This window comes from Cucurbita maxima, unplaced genomic scaffold, assembly GCF_002738345.1.
Source record: "Cucurbita maxima cultivar Rimu unplaced genomic scaffold, Cmax_1.0 Cma_Scf00022, whole genome shotgun sequence".
Lineage (NCBI taxonomy): Eukaryota > Viridiplantae > Streptophyta > Magnoliopsida > Cucurbitales > Cucurbitaceae > Cucurbita > Cucurbita maxima.
Window position 1 is genome coordinate 852525 of NW_019272038.1, and position 21254 is coordinate 873778.

Sequence of the window (21254 nt, forward strand, 5' to 3'; positions counted from 1 at the left end):
ATTAGTGGGAGGGAGGGATGAAGGATACTGAATTCTATGGGTTGACTTTTAAGAATAGCAAAAATTCCTTATATTTCAAAAATAATTTCTTTTAAAATATTATACTTCCTTTTTAATAATTTAATCAAATACCATTAAAAAATATATAAATACGATAAAAAAAATTGCATAATTTACGTAAAGTAAAGATGAACTTCTCACATGAAAATAGCTAGAACTAAACACGAAAAAAATATATGACAAAAAAAATGTCCCCAAGGGCCATCCGATCATTTACTTAAAGAATCCATTCAAGTTACTTGTTAAAATTTGAGTAGAAGTAATAACAAGATTTATTGCCTAACTATGAGATGTCACATCAGTTGTAGAGGGAAACAAAGCATTGTTGAGTGTAGAAACCTCTTCCTACGCGTTTTAAAACTTAGAGGAGAAGCTCATAAGGGAAAAGACAAAGCTCAGAAAGAAAAACCCAAAAATGACAAAGCTCAGGCTAACAGAAGGCACAGATTTCATAACGGAAGGCTTGATAACCGATTTCAAACAACTCACAGCATACCCATCTCAACCTAGAGTTTTAAATATAAAAGCCAGCCTCCAAACACATTAATGATTCAAATGAACAAAGATTCTATTGCTGTGTCATAGAGAATTTTGGGCCTGCAATATCAACAACTTAAAGAGTTGAGGGAAGAGAGAGAGAAAGAGAGAAAAGGCCACAGATTAAGAACACAGTAGAATTGAGGTGGATCTATTGTTAAGGAAGAGAATAGATACATAATATGATATTTTTATACAAAAATCAGAACAAAACAAAGTATAGGGTTCTAAGAAAGCTTGAAAGGGGTCTGGCAGCTCTGGGGGCCACTAGAATTGTGTGATGTCAGCAGATTGATGATATAGTAGGCCAAATGTTCTCACATGTACTGAACAGGTGATGTGTTTAGTAGGAAGAAGAGTGGCTCTGTTTCTTACCAAATTGAATGCTTAATTCCAAGGCCATTGCAAGTCAATATAAGCCCTTTGAAACGGTTGAGATATTCCTGCACGGAGCATAAGAATTTACAGACATATAAGGATAATAGTAGGCATGGATGATGTTAAAGAAAGTTAGCAGAGAGAAAAAGGGATTTCTTACAACTACGTTGTAATCATATTTGTACAGCATGTCTTTGATGTCGTATTCTCTCCTCTTGATGGGATCACTCAAAACTGTCCATGAATAATACAAGTGTTGGTGTGAGATCTGGAGTTCATTGATTTTAAATAGTTAGCCTTTTTGTTTGTTTTTGTGAAATGATCCATAAGAAGAAAGAGGCACAGAAGATTAGGTATTCTCCACAGGCTATAACAGCCTGGACTAACATACAAATCTTACAATTGAGAAAGAGGGGAAGAAAAGATAGAACAGGAGAAGTCCCTGGATGAAGAAGAGTCAAGTGGAGAGATTGATAATTACTCCAATTATATTGCTGAAACTATACACCTCCAACAGATGGACCGCTAGCAGATATTGTCTGTTTTGGCCCGTTACGTATCGTCGTCGGCCTCGCGGTTTTAAAATGTGTCTATTACGGAGAGGTTTCCACACCCTTATAAGGAATGTTTTGTTCCCCTCTCCAATTGATGTGGATCTCATAATCCACCTCTCTTGAGGACCCAACGTCTTTGCTGGTACATTGCTCAGTGTCTAGCTCTGATACCATTTAAAACAACCAAAACCCACTGCTAGCAGATAGTCTGCTTTGGCCTGTTACGTATCGCCATCAGTCTCACGGTTTTAAAACGTGTTTGTTAGGGAGAAGTTTCCACACCCTTAAAAGGAATGCTTCATTCTCCTCTCCAACCGATGTGGGATCTCACATCCTCTCTCTCTCACACGGACAAAGCATAAGGAAACAAAAAAAACAAAACAAGTGAAACATGCATTTACATTTAATTCTGAGGTATAACTGAACCATAGATCTCCCATTGAATCAGTGACGGTTAGATCATATGGAGTTGATCCACGAAACCCCAAGGCAAAACTCAATCAAATAACAGTGTCGTGTTTGGTAGCCAAGGAAACTAATATTGCACAGGAGAAATTGGAACAGATTGTGTTGTTTAATTGGATATCGAGTATGGATGTGGGAACAGAATTCAATCAACTGTCTGGAGAATTTCCTCTAAATTGGTTTGTCAAGCATTCCCTTAATTGTCTTCTGTCTATTAAAATAGGTTTTCTACTTGATCTTAAAGGAATCTTACTCCCTTTATTTTTACAGATTCCCCAGAAAAAATGCAATGAATACTTGCTTCATGAAACAACAGAATCCTCCCTTTCCATACTCCTCCAACCAATCAAGCTTGCACTTGGTATGTAGATACGTACAGTAAGAGCAGTTAAAAGATGGCTTGGAAGAGAAAATGCTAGGGTGGTTAGATGGCTGCTACCTCCTGACTCGTTTCTAAAAGATTAATTATTTGCATGAAAGGCATTCTTAAACCACTAAAACATTCAAGAAAATGCATATAAGGAACACCTTGACGGTGAATTCAGCTCAGTTTCCCACCTGCTCCTGCACGGCTGCAGCTAATGCTTTCAAGTTCAACCTCACAAAAGTACGGGAGATTAAGTTAAATCTGACTGATAGGTAATCATACAGAGTTTATCCTCGTAACCAAGAAGAAAAAAAACATTTTCCATCATGTACCTCCAAAATCAAGATTAGCGTCTAAGAATGCTAGAAGATACACATTTCGAGAGGATAATATATCACTCAGTTATCTCTGTAGATTGATTAAGAAACAAATATTTCATTGAAGGAATGATAATATATAAGATGCCATCTTTACAAAAGTTAAAAAAGACGTACAAAATGTTAAATGGAGGACGATACAAGCTCTTGTATAATATACAATGATTTCTTTGTATAGCATTGCTATTTGCTACAAGACACCCATGTCAAGATGATATAATGCTCTCTTGAATACCTTCTGTGTATAATAAAGCTCACACCTTACTTTCACAATTGGGATATTTCTGAGCTGAGCAACCTCCTGTCTTAGTTGCCCTTAAAAGCCGCAGATTTGCAAGCAATGGCTTGAAAGCTCCCATTTACTTATTCCTCTTAATTAAGCTCAAAAGGATTCCACCCTTTCTACTACCTTTCTCATTTCTTTAATAGCCAAAAGAAAGTTGTGCAATATCCACACCCACTTCAACTTCTTTCATTTTCTTTTTCTTTATTTTTAACTCCTTGAAGCTATTTTCTTCGCCGACACATTTTCCTCGTCTTTATTTTTCTTTCTTCTTTTTATACTAAGAGGCCATGAAACAACTACATGAAAGCCTTCTCTCAACATGAGAGAGAGAAAGAGAAGCATCCATCTTACGTGCTATTTTCTCCAAATTCATACTAATTGTTAAAATTGAGAAGAATGTTTTGACTTGTACCATTATTCACAACCCTCCCCATCTTAAGCCACATTGTGAAATCCTTAAAATCTTAGCATTAATATTAAAAAGCTTTTCCTAAATTGAATATTTGTGCACATGATCAAAACACTACGAGTATTTAGCACCATTCAATTGCATGGAACTATTCAAGTAGATTTTAAAACAACTGAAAGAAACCAATCAATCAGATTGAGCTGAATTGGTAGGGTTAAGATTCCAAGAACTCTGCCCAGGTACCAGAACATAGCAGATTATTCTTCATTGCAGATCTGAGTGGAAGGTTTGTATGAAAGAAGACAGCCAGTAAGTGGCAGTTCCTCTTCTCCTCATGAGAAAGTCAGAGATCAATAAAGATAATGAATCACACAAAAAATCTAGAAAGATTCTGCGTCTCTTCAACCACTAAGTTGACATTTTTTTAAATATAGAAAAGGAGGAGAGAAGATATAAGTATCAACTATCAAGTTTACCAAAGGTTTCAAAGAAAAACAAAAAGAAGTTGGCCGAGAGATTTATTCTTTGCCAGCAAAGGGAAGCATCCAGACTTCATTAGGAGAACTGGAGAGAAACATAAATGTTCAAGCCAAATGACATGAGGATGAACCGTGAGCTCCAAATAGCAACCAAGAGAACGAGATGCTTCTTGATGGTAATCATTTTTATCATCCCCATCCACCCACCACCCAGAAAAGAAAATGCAAGAACCAAAAATTTGTCATATCCCAACAAGACATTATGACATATCTGAGATACTCTTACTCATGGAAATTGCTAAATAGCAACAAGACTAGTACCATGGAGTCTCTCAGAAAAATTCCCTTTTCCATTCTTGTTTCTTTCATTTCTGTAAGTACTTGGGCATCTAAGGCCTTCATGTTACCACCTTGGAAGGAGAAATCTGAAATGTATGAGCCAAAAAGATTGGTACTAGGCTACGAGCCTTCTCTTTTCGGTCTAAGGGAATCCCTGCGGTCTTCAATGTTTTATCATGTTCAAAACTGTGACTCTCACCTCTTCTGCAATATTTGATAGCCTGGTAATTCGAACTGTGTGATATCCCCTGGTAGGTAACCACGAGGACCCTTAATTTTGGAACTCCTTAGCCTACCAACTGACATTGTATTTGGTAATCCCTTTAGCTGAGAGTCGATGCCTTACAGCTCCTATTTGTACAATTTGTCCTCTAATGATGTCTCCTTTGTTTCCTATTTTTCAGAAAATGATAATGCTCCTTCTAACCAAGCACAAACTACACCATTTCTACTACTCGCAGGGGATCAGATAAGGCACAAGCCACGGAAATCTTTTCCTAAACCTTTTTTTACATATTCTAGACAATGTTTCATTGCTTGCAATTTTTTTTGCTTCACAACTCATGAGTATACATGATTCTTAACTAAGACGTATGATGTGAAAAAATGCAGGATATCCAGAAACTGAAAGCTGGACGGTAAAACGCATAAGACGTATCATGAGTATACATCATCTTTATAATGCGGCCGGTAAAACGCATTAGGAACTGAAAGCTGGAAACTGACCTTGATAAGCCTCGTTTATTTCCTGAAATCTTGAAGTGGAATTATCCTGATCTTTCTGCTTGTCAGGATGCCATTTCTGCAGGGAACCAATTCCAAGAACCAGTTGTGATAATCACCAACAAACAAAAACACTGAAAAGAGGACCGAATCAAGACGAGAACACAAAGTCACGAACCAGAGCCAGTCGTATGTAATTGGCTCGAATATCATCATCGGTTGCATCGTAATCCACCTCCAACGTCTTGTAATAGTCCTAACACAAAAACAAAATCCAGAAAGCCTCATCAAAATGTAAAATGCCAAACACCAAAAACCAACTCAAAACCCTAGCTAGCTTCACAAGGACAAGAAATGCGCTTTGAAGATGTTTGAGATGCTCTTTAACAACAATCACCTTAGGTTTAGTCGTGGCCGAGAAGAAATCAAAGTTAATAAACGATTCTTGATCGAATTGTGGCTGGTCGGCGCCCGGTAAACCGCCACGGCAATCGTTCCACATCGCAACGCAACAGAGAGAGAGAAGAAGAGGAGAGTGGGAGCTTGAGATGATCTTGGGAGGTGGGACGACGTCGGAGCGGATTGATTAAACGGATTGAACCATTGGAAGGTGGCCGGTGGGCTGCTGACTCGTCTAGTTTGTCTGTGAGTTTCTGTGCTTATCGGCTTGCCGCGTAATTAGCCTTTGCTACGCAATCCAAATCAATTACGACCAATGAACTCTAATTACAAGGCTCGTTTATCTTATTATTATATTGTTTTACCGAAACAAATTACCCTAAAATTTTGTTTTTTAATTTCCAAACTTACCTTTAAAATTTAATAAATTTTAAAAAGTATAAATATATTTTTAAGATTATATTGTAAATTATATGAACTTTATATTATCAAATTTTTACTTTGTAAATATTTTTGTTAATTTATTAATTTATTGGACTGTGAGATCTCACATTCGTTGGAGAAAATAACAAAATATTCCTTATAAGAGTGTAGAATTTTTTTTTTTTAGAATATGGTTTTAAAAATTTTGAGGGGAAGCCCGAAAAATGAGTCAACTTGAGCTCTTATATAGACACAAAGTTGAAAGTTAGAACAATTTATTATATATTTTTAAAGTTTAATACACGAAATAAATATTTTATGTCAAATAGATATAAATTTAAAATTTTAGATATTTATTGATTATAAAATTTAAAATTTAAGAGCCTATTATATTATATTATATTATATATTTTTTAATTTAGATGTGAGGCAAATATAAAGATGAAATTTTAATGATCTACTAGACATAAAATTTAAGATCGGACAATCTTTCAAACAAATTTTAAAGTTTAGAGGTAAAAAATTACATGCTCCTAAAAAAACGTTTAAGAAGATCACTCAACATAGGATTTCTTCAAGCCCTGATCGTCCTTCTTAGCTCGGGTCCTACATGAAAGGTAGCATTTGAGTTTTAAGCCCTAATCATCCACGAGCTTGACAAATTACAAATTTGAGACTTCTAAGAATCTCTCAGTCCCAGTGTAGCTGATCATCCTCTCGGACCAGCTACTGATCATTGCCTTCGTAAGCTATTGTCTCACCAACTAGCTAATCAGACGCGAGCCCCTCCTCGGGACCTTCGATGGAAGGTAAAAACGAATTCCATTGTAAAATAAAAAAAAGGAGGCTAAGGAGATTTCATTTTATGGGAATCTCTCGTCCTTAATTTATTCAAGGAAAAACCCAATTAACCCAACTATATCCAAATTACTCTTCTGTACCTGAAAGACGTTATATTATCGTTAAGCTATGTCCTCTTTCACTATACAAACACACTCTAATTACTATTTGGTCAGTCGTTAATTCAAATAACTCTGTAAAATATTGTACAAAACCTCGTCTGCCTTTGTAATTAGCTAGTTGCGACAGTCAAAACTTTGTATTAAAAAAGTTATAATTATCGAGTCAATTTTAGTGTTGTATAAAGAACTAAACGATATATGTGAGTACACCTCATCGACAAATAAAATAATAATAAAAAATACCATATCATGGATAACTGACACGACACTATCTTTTGTTTAAACAAAAGTAAGTAAGAGAAAACGAGCTCACGATGAAAACTCGAGCATTGTCTTTTAATCATTCCCTACACATCACATTCTTTCAGTTCCTATCTCGAGCTATAAATATAAGTCACAGTGATATAGTATTCGATTTTAATTCGACTTACTAGAATGGTATAATAATATAATTTTTATTTTATTATTTTATTATTGAATACGACAAGATCTAAAGATATAAAAAATAATATTTATATAAAATTCAACAACTTTCCAAATAACTAAAAATAAATAAATGAACAAAATGAAATCAAATTTGGCAACTAATTGAATATGTATAAAGTTGATGGAATAATTGAGCTGGACACTAATTACGGCTAATATTATATTAATTATTAATGTTAATAAAAATAAACCAATTTGTTTTTTTTATCGTAAAAAGAATAAATAATTAAATAATGCACCAATAAGAGTGGTTCAATATAACATTTTCATTATAAGTTTTCTTATTCGCTATAAAAAAAAAAGGTAATTAATTAAATAACTCGGATAAAAAGTAAAAATATGTAGTATATTTTAAGCTAGATTAATAATAATTTTTTTTGTAATTTATTTTAAAAAAATATAAATTTAAAAACAATGATTTTTTATTAATTTTAAATAAAATTTTAATTAAGAATATTTTTAAACTAATTTTTTCAAATAAAAATGATATTTTATTAATTTATACTAATTTTTAATTCCAATTTGATTTAAACAAACAAAAGAAGCGAAAATGACGGTCGGGTGTCGAAAACAGAACGGTCCGCACGACAGTTGGCAGTTTTAAAGGAATATTCGAAGGTGAGGGCAAATTGGTAATGTTAATAACAAGAGAGGGGTATTAGAGTCAATTCACCTTGCCAAATGCAAACGGCTTAACGTGTGAGGCTTTTACACCGCCGCCCGCACAAGCACACGTCAAGCGCAGCCAAACCAAAAAGCTTATTACACATTTTTTTTCCTTCTAAATTTCTTCCGTTTCATTCGTTTTGGCTCAGCCAAAGATGGTGCAGAGCCGAATGGAATGATCGAAACCACTACATAAAGATTTTGTAATCAGCAACTTCGATATCATCGCTACTGTTTCCATGGCCTCCATTTCTGGCATTTGTTCTTCCTCTCCATCCTTGAAGCCTCAGACCAAGACTTTGTTTCTTGGAACTACCGGATCATTGCGCAAAGATTCAGTGTCATTTCCAATTCGTGCGAAGTATAATGATGGAAAATTAGGTGCTGGAGCTGCTCAATCAGTGGCCAAAGAGATCTCGGTCGGATTGTCTGCTGCTGATGGAGGGGTTAAGAAGGGTTTGGAGAAAGATCCTCAGGCGCTGTGGAGTAGGTATGTTGACTGGCTTTACCAGCACAAGGAGCTTGGGCTGTTTGTGGATGTAAGTCGGATTGGATTCTCGGATGAGTTCTTGGCCGAGATGGAGCCTCGATTTCAAGCTGCTTTCAAGGCTATGGAGGAGCTTGAGAAGGGCGCGATTGCCAATCCGGACGAGGGACGCATGGTTGGGCATTATTGGCTGAGGAACTCTGAACTTGCGCCCAACTCGTTTTTGAAGACGCAGATCAATAATACTCTAGATGCTGTGTGCAATTTTGCGGACGATATCATCAGCGGTAAGGTGAGTTTTCATGGCATTCCTTCCCCTTGGCCTTTTTCTTGGTGTTCTCGCTTAATTTCTGGTTTGGCTGCGTACTACTGCCAGCTGCATTCGAGCTATGCGTTATGGATCTTCAGTAAACCCTAATAAGTTGGTTCTTATTCCATACAAAGGGTTTGAGATATAAAAAGCTGGAGATCAAACTTTTAATTGTTTAATGAATAGCTCTACTGTTCTTCAATTTATATCTGTAAATACGAGTTCGATTGAAGGAGAGTGCATTCTTAGTTTGATTCAGTCGAAGGGTATAAGGGATTCAGGATATGCCAGTGTTGTTTTCCTCATGTTAAATTCTTTGCTTCTGGACTTCATAGTTTTATTCCTAATTTCAAAGAATGTTCAAAGCATTGTCTGTTTAATTTACTGCGTTTCGCTTGCTGTATGCATATTTTAATTCCCTTCACAATTCAAAATGCAGATTAAGCCCCCATCTTCTCCCGAGGGCCGCTTTACCCAGATACTGTCTGTTGGAATTGGAGGGTCAGCTCTTGGCCCGCAGTTTGTGGCTGAGGCATTGGCTCCGGATAATCCTCCACTTAAGGTACTCGAGTTTGTGGCCGATGCATTATCACTTATGGTAGTATGAAGGATTTGATAGTTGTCACCTACAGGAAATGTATCCTGCTGAAGATCTCTCAACTCTACTGTACTTATTAGTTATAATAAATATTACGATTATATTGATTTTTGTATCTCATATAAAACACAGAAGATGCCTACTATTGCTTAACAAAATCAATTTATGTTGTTTTGTACTTTTTTTGAATATTAAAAAATAAAACATGTTTCTTCTTCTTTATGGCAGATACGATTTATTGACAATACAGACCCAGCAGGAATTGATCATCAGATTGCACAACTAGGACAGGAATTGGAAACTACTCTTGTAATAGTGATTTCGAAGGTCGGCAATACTTTCTCTTTTTCGTTTCAGTGATTTTATGTGTAATGAACTCTTGGGGATGAGACTGATATCAACTTGAATAGCTGCCAATAGAGCTAAATTGGAAGGCAGTCTCATATAGCAAAATGAATCAGAGTAATTGAAGTTTTGTTATACCGTTTGAAAATAAATGAATCAGAGTCTTTCAAAAACCAGAACTGATAGGAGAGAATTAATCTATTCTTATGGATTTGTTATTACCAATGAACCAGCCTAATGTCGGGCATGCTCTTCAAACTCACTCCATTTGGGACCATCATTTTATATGAATGGAACCCGATTGGTTACAACATTCTTGCCTCCTTAGAAGAGTATCCAAGGGGCTTGGACCTAGGACATTTAGCGCTGGTTCCAATTTATTTTTGGATGGACGAATCAATTGTCCTATAAACGTAACTGCTATCAGAGAAACCAGTTCATTCCCATAAATCACTGAGGACCAAGTCTTAAGAGTGTACTCTCCAAGGCTATTTTGTTTGGGTTGACCTGTTTGGAGCCCCCTTACAAATCTAATCAGGCTCACCCAATGAGTGGGCATCGAGATTCCCCATAGGTCCACCACCACGAGCAAGTAGTGCACTGTACCACATATTATCACGTCAATACAGTTCTGCACATTATTGGAAATATTTTCAATCTAATGCCCATTTGAATTGTTCTCAGAGTGGAGGCACTCCTGAAACTAGAAATGGTTTGCTGGAAGTACAGAAGGCGTTTCGCGAGGCTGGCTTAAATTTTTCAAAACAGGTTTTGATCTCAGGTTTTTCTTTCTGCTAGTATTAATTTTCTCCTGCTTTTCAGAGTGTACCAGAGATACTCTCATGTGTTAAAATTTGTAATTGTAGTTCATGGTAACATACTGCTTAATCACTGGTTGGACGTAAATTAACCCGCATCTTCCGATGTTTAAATACATATACTTACATCTCTTCATCACCAAATTATTAAACTAAGTTTCCTTGCATTTCCACGGTTGAGTATAATCATCTTGTGCTTCTTTTGATTCAAGAACTAAAATTTTCATCTTCCTTTTGTAATCATCTCGTGCTTCTGGGAACTAACATGCAAAAGTTCAGTGCATTCTTGTAAAGCTTGTCTAAAAACATTTGTCCTTCAACGTTCATGCTTGAGTTCAAATTAGCATGAAAATCTTTAAGTAAAATTAGAGTGAAAATCTGGTCAAATGCCTCTGTGAGTAAAATTAGCCCTCACGCTTGTGGCTCCTCCATTTTCATTATCTTTTTATTTATTATTATTAATATTTCATTCATATTATTTTAAAATTCTTGACATGACCAAGAATATAATTTCTAGATGGAAGACGTTCATATTAGTCATTTTGTTTTGTTTTGATTATTTTTTAAATTTAAATTTTAATATTTTCCTTTTAAGTTCTCTTATTCTGATATAAGAGATGGATTTACTTTCACTACCCTAAGCTTTCAAGTATGACCCAACACGGGCTCTTTTATGCAGGGTGTTGCTGTAACACAAGAAAATTCATTGTTGGACAACACTGCAAGGATTGAAGGATGGTTGGCCAGGTTCCCAATGTTTGATTGGGTAGGTGGTAGAACATCAGAAATGTCTGCAGTTGGTCTACTTCCAGCTGCACTTCAGGTTAGTGACTATTAAGTATTTAAATCCACGACTTCCACATCTTTTGAGTTGTCCTCACAAATGAACCTTACAACAGGGAATTGACATTCGAGAAATGCTTGCTGGTGCTGCTTTGATGGACGATGCAACCAGATCAACTGAGGTGAGAAAAATTCATTTATTTGTGTTCTGTTGAGTTTAACTATACTTTTTCTTGGTTAATGAATATGAATAGCATTGCATTTTCTGTTTGGTTATTTTTCGGCTAGAAATTCTCGGAGTTGCCCGTAGAGGTACTTTGGAGGGGATATAAGGTCATGGATGTGTCACAAATTATCACGCATGCCTTGTTCTTTGATTCTTGTTTAACTGTTAGCTTTTTCTTTGAACTGACTCTTCCTAGGGTTTGCTAGAAATCTTGTTTTTACTAACATGGTAAATTTTTATTGGAGTAACTCTATCATCCCAAAAATAGTTTTATGTTTCTTGATTGTTCCACTATAGTTTTCCTTTCCACTGTATATTGTACATATGACGCACGTGGAGAAATAATATAGCACTTATGTTGCCTCATCTGTTCAGATTAGAAATAATCCTGCAGCATTGCTTGCTTTGTGCTGGTATTGGGCTTCTGATGGCATAGGATCTAAGGTAACTGGCAATCTTGCTATCCGTAATCTGTAGTCTTGAAACTCATTGCTACTGTATTTACCATGATTAATTATTGTTCCTGTTTTATCTCCTCAGGATATGGTTGTTCTTCCCTACAAGGATAGCTTGTTATTATTTAGTCGTTATTTGCAGCAACTGGTCATGGAATCCCTTGGAAAAGAGTTTGATCTCGACGGAAATCGGGTATCTGCAACATTTAGGAGGATTATTCTTCTTGTATTCTGGTTTATTAAATGAGAGAAAACTAGAAAGACATGGAAACTATTACGTGCCTGAAGCCCCTCAGCACAGTTGATATCAATATAAAAAATTTGATTGTTAATTATTCTCATGATGAACAAATTGATATTGAGAAGGGGTTGTATGCATTTTGGATACACTTAGTGCATGTTTCATATTCCGACCTTTGCTATCATTAGATATGCTACCATTGACATGAATAGAAAAGATGAGCTAGTAGACTACTCCCTTCTTGCTGTAAACCATCCTTAGAATGATTGTTTCCATTGAAATTTCAACATTGTAAGAGATAAAAGGATCAAAATATTTGAGGCTTCATATTCTGAAATTTTGACAACCATGGACAACATTTCCAAAATGTCCCAAGTATCCAAGTGCAGAGAATGCCTATTTTAGGAAACCATTTTGCTTTTGTTGTGTTAGCTCGAGATGCATTGACTAATAATTTGGCTTATTAAATTCACTTCTTGCCACAGGTTAATCAGGGACTTACAGTATATGGGAACAAAGGGAGTACAGATCAACATGCGTAAGATTTCATACTAGTTGAAATTTATATGCCTCGTAATGTGAACCGTACCTAGCTGTTGGCACCTAATGCACATAATAACTTTATGCAGCTATATTCAACAATTGAGGGAAGGTGTGCACAATTTCTTTGTGACATTTATCGAAGTGCTGCGTGATAGGCCCCCTGGTCATGATTGGGAGCTTGAGCCGGGTGTTACATGTGGTGACTACCTTTTCGGTATGCTACAGGTACTAGTATCTTGCTTCTATAACAAATGCTTAGTTCAATTGTTTTGGCCTCTGAAAAGACTTGTGTTTTTTCTCTTAATCATTTGATCTTGTTCAGGGAACAAGATCTGCACTCTATGCTAATGATAGGGAGTCCATCTCAGTCACTGTTCAAGAAGTGACTCCTAGAACTGTTGGCGCAATGGTAGCACTTTATGAAAGAGCAGTAGGATTATATGCCAGCCTTGTCAACATTAATGCATACCATCAACCTGGTAAATATATATTTCTTCAGTATAAAATTCGAACTTTTCGCTTCTTCTAGTGTTTGTGTTTTATGTTCTTATAATGAACTTCGCAAAATTAATTCATTCACTGTCCTCACCTCCATTCTGCTTTTGCGTTGATCAAATGCTATGTCAGGTGTGGAAGCTGGAAAGAAAGCAGCAGGGGAAGTGTTGGCTCTCCAAAAGCGCGTCTTGGCAGTACTTAATGAGGCCAGGTGTGATCTCTTTGAAAGGCCCAGATTTTTTCATGTCTTCCTTCATTTTCTGAAATAAGATCCCTGGGAAATCCTTCTCTAGTATAATAAAAATATAAAAATTGAGGATTAGTATCATGTTTTAGAAAGACCACGCTCAATTTTTCAGAACATCCCTCCCTCTATATAGTAGTTTAAAGCACAAATTATAAGTGCACTCCTTAAACTTTCGTGTTTGGATCTATTAGTCCTTGAACTTCAGAAATATTTAGCAAGTCTTCAACTTTCATTTTTTATTTGATTCATATATAGGTCTTGTTTTTGGCATATTCAACATTTTTTTAAATTAACAAATTCATTAAATATAAGATTGAATTTGTGTCTAATAGGTTCGTAAATTTTACAGGTCAAAGATTTGACACAAAATTTAAAGTTAAGGTATTTATTAAACACTCGTTAAAGTTTAGGGATCAATTAGATGCAAATTATAGGGACTTAATATACACTTATTTCTTTTTTTCTTCTTTTTTTTTTTTTTTTTAAATTTTGGAGATTTATTGGACTCGAGTTTGAAAGTGCAAAGTACAAAAATGATTCCCTAGGCAACATCATGATCAGCATAGTCTTCTCTGTTTCTGTACTGGCTGTTCCACTTGGGGGGAAGGAAAAATTAATTTTGTAAGCCTTTGTGATAATTGATAATCTGTCTGTCTCTCAGCTGTAAAGAGCCTGTGGAACCATTGACACTTGATGAAGTAGCTGAACGCTGTCATGCTCCTGAGGATGTAAGCAATCCAGTTCTCAGTTTATGAACTTTTTTTAAAACACAACAACATATAATCTTTACTTCACTGATTCACGCTTCTATAATGTTACTTCAGATTGAAATGATCTACAAGATTATTGCTCACATGGCCGCCAATGATAGAGCACTGATTGCTGAAGGCAGTTGTGGCTCACCACGCAGCATTAAGGTTTTCCTTGGAGAATGTAATCTTGACGAGTTGTATGCTTAGGATTAAACGGCAGTAATGTTCTAATGCTCTTATGTGTGTTGTTGCTGTTTGGATCTCTTAATAAAATTGAAAATACTTTTGCTGTTGATGTCAATCAAGCTTTTCAGATCTCAACCTCGAGAATAATGGAAAATAATTCTATGATGAGTTTTTTTTCTCTTCTTCTTATTGCCCCAATTTCAATACTCATTTCTTCCCAAGGTACTTTGGCTTCAAGATTATCTTGTTAGATTATTGTAGAAGTTATCATAAATATACTTTCTGCAGTTGTTTATGGAAAATTGTCAGCCATATATATTTTTTTCTTTTGTTGTTGAGGATCCTACCTCAATTGGGACAAAACATTTTTTATAAAGATGTAAAAATTTAGAAAAAAAGTTTTAAAGACAATGTCTATTAAAAGTGGACTTAGGGTGTTACAATATATTTCTATTTTCTTCCGAAAAGGCTACACCATACATGAAATTATCGGCATCATAATTTTGGACCATCCAAGTTGTTTTGAATATGAAACATCATAAAAATATAAAAGACTCTAAGGTTACATATACATAGAGAGAGAGAAAGAGAGATTGAGATTTGAGTGGTTGCTTCCATGTTAGAAGAAATGGCATAAATAAAGAACTTTCATCCAACGAAACATCCTAAGAGAAGAAACATTTACAAGAGTGTATTCTTAAAGGAATTAATCAGAGGCATGAAAGAATAAACCCAAAGCCAACAATTTTCTTTTTCAGATCCTACATTTGAGCAGCAGCAACATATTTACAATGGGAAAACCACAAATTATACTAGAGAAGCTTTGATATTACTTGGCACGAAGTCCAGAAGGCTTTCGAAGCAGCGTTTAGAATCACAGGGTTCTGGTATATCCTGTGCGCCATTGCACGAAAAAGAAAATATCAGAGAACTCTTTTAATTGACACCGTTTTTAATAGTATTAATAGTATTAAGGTATGTTTGAAAGTGATTTCGGAATGGTCAAAGTCACTTAGTCGTGTCCATTTTAGTTTTGACATGACAGAAGTGATCTTGGAACCAAACGCGACCTTAATGGTCAATACAGTAAAGAGTCATCAAGCTAAATGCAAGAACTTTTTCATATGAAACTCTTCTAATTGGCACCGTTTTTAATAGTCTTAAGGTATGTTTGTAAGTGATTTCGGAACGGCCTTATGCCGTGTCCATTTTAGTTTTGACGTGACAGAAGGGATCTTGGAGCCAATGGCACCGTTTTTAATAGTCTTAAGTCATGTTTGGAAGTGATTTTGGAACGGCTAAAGTCACTTACGTCGTGTCCATTTTAGTTTTGACATGACAGAAGTGATCTTGGAACCAAACACGACGTCAATGGTCAATACAGTGAAGAGTCATGAAGCTAAATGCAAGAACTTTTTGATATGAAACTATTGAGTCACAGCAGTTGATTAACATACCCAACTGCAGTAGCTCCCCAGGATGCCACATTATAAATGACCTTGCTTCCATCCCAAGCCTTCCGGAGTTTCCCTTTTCTCTTCTTCACTGAAAATGTTTTGCAAAGGGCTGCACCAATGAATAGAGTTCAAAATTTAACACATAACATAGATTGGGGTCTACTGATATCTAAGATCATCGTGTCGACAAGAAAGTGTGGCATGTCTCACCATTCTGTAGTTGGTTAGGAGACAATTCCTGCAAGATAACAAGAACAAATGAAAGCGTGATTGTAGGCTCGTAGCTCGTAGGTAGATATGAAAGATAAATTGCCAGTTGCTATGCTTGTTATTTACAGGAACTCGATCAGCGAGTTGTAATTATAAGGAATCAGAATTTGTATAGCGAAATAGTCACACAAGACTCCATTCATCTTAAGTCGCCATCACGTTCTAAAATGTTCTTCAATCCAAAAAGCATCAAATCAAGACGAAACAACTCTTTCATTGGAATTAGACCAAGAAAATAGATCAATTCTATTTAACTCCAAAAATCACATGCCCAAATTTCACCATTAACCACAAAGTTTATAGTCACTCTTCTCTTCAATAGCTATCGAAGTTTGGAAGAACTTCCAGATATCTCAGCTAATCACAATGGACTACCATCCAACTGTTGAACTGAATAACATTTAGAATTCGTAACTTTTGGAATATTAAAATATGTGTTCACGAAAACTTTGATTCACGAGCTCAGAAACCATAACAACTTTACTTTTTACTCGCTATCCACGATGGCTGAACTCTGCCAAGTGTAAATAGCTCGAAACCATTCCTTTATCCAATAATATATCTTCCCGGATCTATTAAAATCTATTAAGAGCTAGATAACTTATTTCTAATTTAAACAAAGACACTTCTTCAGAAGCGAGAACAGATTCCTTGATGAATTAAAAGTAACAAAAGGACGCCTGTGAGATAAGTCGTCTGCAGGCCTAAAACATTCATCCACAGGATTAAACATCCAACCACGCCCGTGAGTTTGTGTGCGTGTGAGAGAGAGAGAGAGTCGTTGTGAGTATACCTTAGTTTCCTTTAAAGACAATAAGTATGCAGCCATGAAGCAAGCAATACCATCTACTATATCCTCTTGCTTCACAACAACATACCCATCTTGATCTAGAGCATCACCACTTTCCCATAGATCCACATCACTGACCACATCCCAAGAACTACATTCTTCTACCATTACAAAGCAAATAGGTCAAAAATAAAATGAAATAAATAATAGCATAAAGAAAATGGTATTTTTATCTCAAAGGAGAAGGTCCTGTAAAACCTAAATTTCGAACTTCACAAGCATAAACTACAACCTGTTTGCAATCCCTAAATAAAGCAATGATTAAGATTTGAACACATACCTAATGTATTTTGCGGAACTAATGCTTGAGCATCCTCTAGCTTTTCAAGAAAGTCGCGGCATTCAACTTTAGATTTAAGAAGATCGCACAACTGCAGAAAGCATAATATTTATAGTACAATTAGATTCCAAATTAGATTCCAAATTCCAATAAAGCATTCCAAACAGCAAGAAACCCATATGGTGAAAATTTCAGAAAACTAACTCCATCCTAGAATTTATCAGGTCGGTAGCTGGGTTGGGTAGGATGTGAAGAAATGGAAATAGCATGCATTCCCTTTGCCCCGTACTAAGAGGTTCCATTCCCCGTATCACATCCCAGCCTTGAGATATTGATATTAGGAGTTGGATGCTTGAGAAGGACCAATCTGAGGCAGAAAATGCATCCATTCCATCCACGTACGTACAAAAAACAGATGGAGGTCATCAAGCCCCCCTTTTTAGAATACCTAAGTTTTAGAATGCCTCCCTTTTTGTTACTACTATTGCAGGGCTCATCCATGGAGTTCTATACATGTGGTATTTAAGGGAGAGGGAATGTGTTCTTAGTGATTGCGCTTGTACTTCCATCTTTTTTTCAATGAGCTTCCTATTGTTAAGAAAGGCCGAATGGATAGAGGATCCTAGTTTCCATTTTCCAGGAAAAACATGCCTCAAGAGATTGTTGTATTTCACGTTTTCTTCAGGTGAATTGTAACAGCACAAGCTCACCGCTAACAGATATTGTCCTCTTTGAACTTTCCCTTTCAGGCTTCCCCTCGAGGTTTTTAAAACTTGTCTATCAGGGAGAGGGAGAGGTTTCCACACCCTTATAAAGAATGCTTCGTTCTCCACCTCAATCGATATAGGATATCGATATAGGATCTCGCATGAATGATATTACTTCTGATGCCCATTATTTGCTGTAAAGAGTTCAATCGAAACAAAAACAAGCAGATCCAGAAAAAAAAACATACATAATAATGTTTTCATTACGAATTGCTTCCAGGAAACTTCAAACCAGTTGTTCTAAGCAACTTCAAATCGATCTTACACCAATGCTCAGCACAATTCATAACACTAGAGCATCCTGAAGCTGAATCAGGAAAGACTAGCACTAGAGTTGTGGAAGGATACACAGAAAACAACTTCGATTCAACAGCATATGAGCAGCTACCACAAGCTAATAGACCAAAAACAGAACATATTCATCTTATCTGGATTTCAATCCCACATATTCACAAACATCGCGCAGAATTCTTCTAAATCAGATAGAATAGGAATCAAGCTAAATTCAACCAAGAAATCTCAGCTAAAAACTCTGAGATTACAAAATTTTAAGAACCACAGAAAACCCCCATACCTCGTCGGCTTCTCGGTCACCTCGCACAGACTCCGAACCCTCACCGAGCCGATCATCTTCATCTTCACCCCCATCATTCCCCTCGCTTTCATCGAGCCCGTTGGAATCATTAAGCGATTCGAGAGCTCTCTGACACTGCTCCAACACAGCCTGCAAGGTCTTCTTATTCACACGAACCCCATCGCCAATTGGACCCTCAAAATTCTTCCTCTTACTATTATCGACGAAATTCGACTTCGGTTTAGGCACCTCAGCATCCATGCTCTGGCGTGAACAAGCTCCGTCCGATCCTCAAAGACGATTGTTGGTTTGCTTCAAAGCCATGTGGATCGTCTTCTTCCCGCCGTCCGGTGAAGAACTTGGAAGGCCGAGAGAAAGTCTTTGTTGCTTGTGGACTAAATTTTGATGGCTGCTTCTGGGTCTTAGTTTCGTGTTGTGCTGCGAATTATTCTTGCTTTTTCTCTGTTAATCGATATGGTCTTCCGCGTTAAAATTTCTTTTTCTTTCTCTATTTTACTGCTACTATTTATTTCATTTATAAACTTTTAAAATATTTAATAAATCTATCTATCTATATATATATATATATATATATATTTTGATATATATATATTTTGATATATATATATTTTTTTATATTTGATTTTTAAAATTTCTGTCTAATTTGTAACTTTAAATGCTTAACAAATTCTTACAAATTTTAAATAATGTATTTTATTTTGTTTTAAAAACTTATGCTATCCATATATGTTTTTATAATGCAATGAAATAGGCCCTATTAAATCCGTGTTAGTCGAAAGCTTCGACCTCTATGAGAGTGGTGAGTGTTTGATGATGAAAATCCCACATCTGGTAATTTAGAAAATAATCATGAGTTTATAATCAATGAATACTATATCTATTGGAATGGGTCATTTTGGGAAGCCCAAATGAAAGTCATGAGAGTTTATGCTAAAAGTGAACAATATCATACCTTTATGATTGGTAAATTCTCAAATGTAGTTTTTGTTCGAGAGGAGGTGTTGGATGAGGAAAATCCCACATCGACTAATTTAGAGAATCTCGTTTAGTATTTGGTATTAGTAAAAACGAGGTTAGCCCTATAGCTTAAGGATTAAAACACATGACTACTAACCACAACGTCGACGGTTAGAATCCCTGATCACTCGTAACTACAAATATAATTTATCTTATTTTTTTGGATACAACAATCGGGCCGAGCATATGTGGGTACACATCTTGCACACTCACAACCCAGTAAATCATGGGAGACACCGAGTTCAATATAAGAAGTCTTTACCTTTGTATAAATAGAGTATAAAAAGTTATCGGATATAACTCAAACCTCATTCTCTCGATCCAAACCTTATAAAGATTTATCGTCTCAAATTTGACGAATCCTAAACCCTAAACCCTAAACCCCAACTCCTCAAATTTGAACGTTTTTGTGGTAAACACGACATAATTATTATATATATATATATTTATTTATTTAAAAAATAATAATATTTAATAATATCCTATTTGAACTAAAAAGACCAAAAAGTAGAAATGATTTTACTTTTTAATTTTACATATTTTCACTTAAAAAAGGGTTGGGAAAACTTTAATCATATGCCTTTTTGATAAAATCGTCGATCGAATCCCAGCCGTCCACGTCAGACACAGATAATGGGGGTCCCACTATTGTCAATTCCAATGGTAGTCCCTCAAACACAGGAACAAAAGCCAAACGACCACACCGGACAAACCTCCAAAAACAGAAGTCAGAAGACAGAAATTACGGAAAAGCCCTTCTGCGCCTCTTTCCCTCCAACACGTTCTTGGAGCAGAGAAGGAGCGGGAATTGGGGTGACGTGTACAACTGCCGCCCATTCGGAGACCCCGCTCCGAATGGCGCTTGCTTGACCAACGGACGTCTGTTGGAGGAACATTTCTGGTTCAATCCATCGCAGGAAGAGAGAGAAAATCAGAAGAAAGAGGAAGAGAAAGAGAGGGAGAGAGAGAGGAGACAGAAAAGGTTCACTTTACGCTTCTTTGAAAGAAATTCTTTCCCTCTCTCTTTTGCTCTTTTCAAATTCCATTTCACGAGGTATTTTTTTTCGAGTCGGCTGTGGTTTGGAATAATTAGAATAATCCTGCATTATTCTTTTCGTTTCGCGGAATGAAACGCATTCTGTCAAAACCTTGATTCTGTTTTTTGGTTTATCTGTGGATGTTTCAGCTGCATTTTGATAATGATGATCAGTCTTTGTTGCAGCGATTTTCAGTCGATTGATTTGATGATGGATACGGTGCTCTGATTTGAGGATACGACGATGACTAACCGAAACGCCGAGCCTTTTCAGGTTTTGTTTTGTGTGTAACTTTTAGCATTGAGATTACCGAGTTTTTGATCGGTGTTGCGTTGCCTTTTCTTTCTCTCTCTCTCTTTCTCTTTTTGCATTCCGGAATGTTCGTGGTGTTTGTGTTTAGATGTATTCGTACGGGCAGTGGACTTGAAATCTATCTTTTGATGCTGTGTTGCAGGGAGAATCCGACTCTCCTCCGCCGCCGCCACCTCCTCCTCCGCAGGATCCTGCTGATGGTTCTTGTGCTGGAAACACGGTCAGTTCTTTTTTTTTTTTTTTTTTTTTTTTTTTTTTTTTTTTTTTTTTTTT

At 36.2% G+C, this 21254-nt stretch overlaps 4 protein-coding genes across 7 annotated transcripts in view; 2 read left to right on the forward strand and 2 right to left on the reverse strand.

Annotated features, from left to right (window-relative positions):
- Positions 1-644: 644 nt before the first annotated feature.
- On the reverse strand, positions 645-5692 carry LOC111495961 (chaperone protein DnaJ-like). Its single transcript, XM_023146165.1, has 5 exons — positions 5372-5692; positions 5153-5230; positions 4978-5053; positions 1136-1209; positions 645-1040 (listed from the first exon to the last, which is right to left on the reverse strand). The coding sequence occupies exons 1-5, from the start codon at positions 5474-5476 to the stop codon at positions 969-971; spliced, it is 405 nt and encodes a 134-aa protein (XP_023001933.1). The 5' UTR covers positions 5477-5692; the 3' UTR covers positions 645-968.
- Positions 5693-7968: 2276 nt separating this feature from the next.
- On the forward strand, positions 7969-14583 carry LOC111495954 (glucose-6-phosphate isomerase 1, chloroplastic). Its single transcript, XM_023146150.1, has 14 exons — positions 7969-8689; positions 9147-9269; positions 9534-9632; positions 10335-10418; positions 11148-11291; positions 11368-11433; positions 11853-11921; positions 12018-12125; positions 12659-12711; positions 12803-12941; positions 13039-13195; positions 13344-13422; positions 14120-14186; positions 14283-14583. The coding sequence occupies exons 1-14, from the start codon at positions 8150-8152 to the stop codon at positions 14415-14417; spliced, it is 1863 nt and encodes a 620-aa protein (XP_023001918.1). The 5' UTR covers positions 7969-8149; the 3' UTR covers positions 14418-14583.
- A 418-nt stretch (positions 14584-15001) lies between these two features.
- LOC111495960 lies at positions 15002-19080 on the reverse strand. 2 transcript variants are annotated; one of them, XM_023146163.1, is made up of 6 exons: positions 18595-19080; positions 17254-17344; positions 16917-17071; positions 16064-16091; positions 15854-15962; positions 15002-15290 (listed from the first exon to the last, which is right to left on the reverse strand). In XM_023146163.1, exons 1-6 carry the CDS (start codon positions 18853-18855, stop codon positions 15209-15211), a joined length of 726 nt encoding a protein of 241 aa, XP_023001931.1. In that variant the 5' UTR covers positions 18856-19080; the 3' UTR covers positions 15002-15208. The 2 variants fall into 2 exon arrangements, with proteins under 2 accessions (XP_023001931.1, XP_023001930.1); XM_023146162.1 differs by having other exon boundaries at positions 16917-17074.
- Positions 19081-20203: 1123 nt separating this feature from the next.
- LOC111495950 (rho GTPase-activating protein REN1) overlaps positions 20204-21254 on the forward strand; it is an 18385-nt gene continuing 17334 nt past the window's right edge. For 2 of the 3 annotated variants that reach the window (XR_002720399.1, XM_023146145.1), the window contains exons 1-3: positions 20211-20686; positions 20855-20942; positions 21124-21201. Coding sequence is in view for 2 of the 3 variants with exons in the window: in XM_023146145.1 (XP_023001913.1) it covers positions 20913-20942; positions 21124-21201 (108 nt within the window). In the remaining variant the exon portion in view is untranslated. Of the gene's footprint in view, positions 20687-20854; positions 20943-21123; positions 21202-21254 lie in introns of all 3 variants that reach the window. The other variant, XM_023146146.1, reaches the window with a different exon arrangement.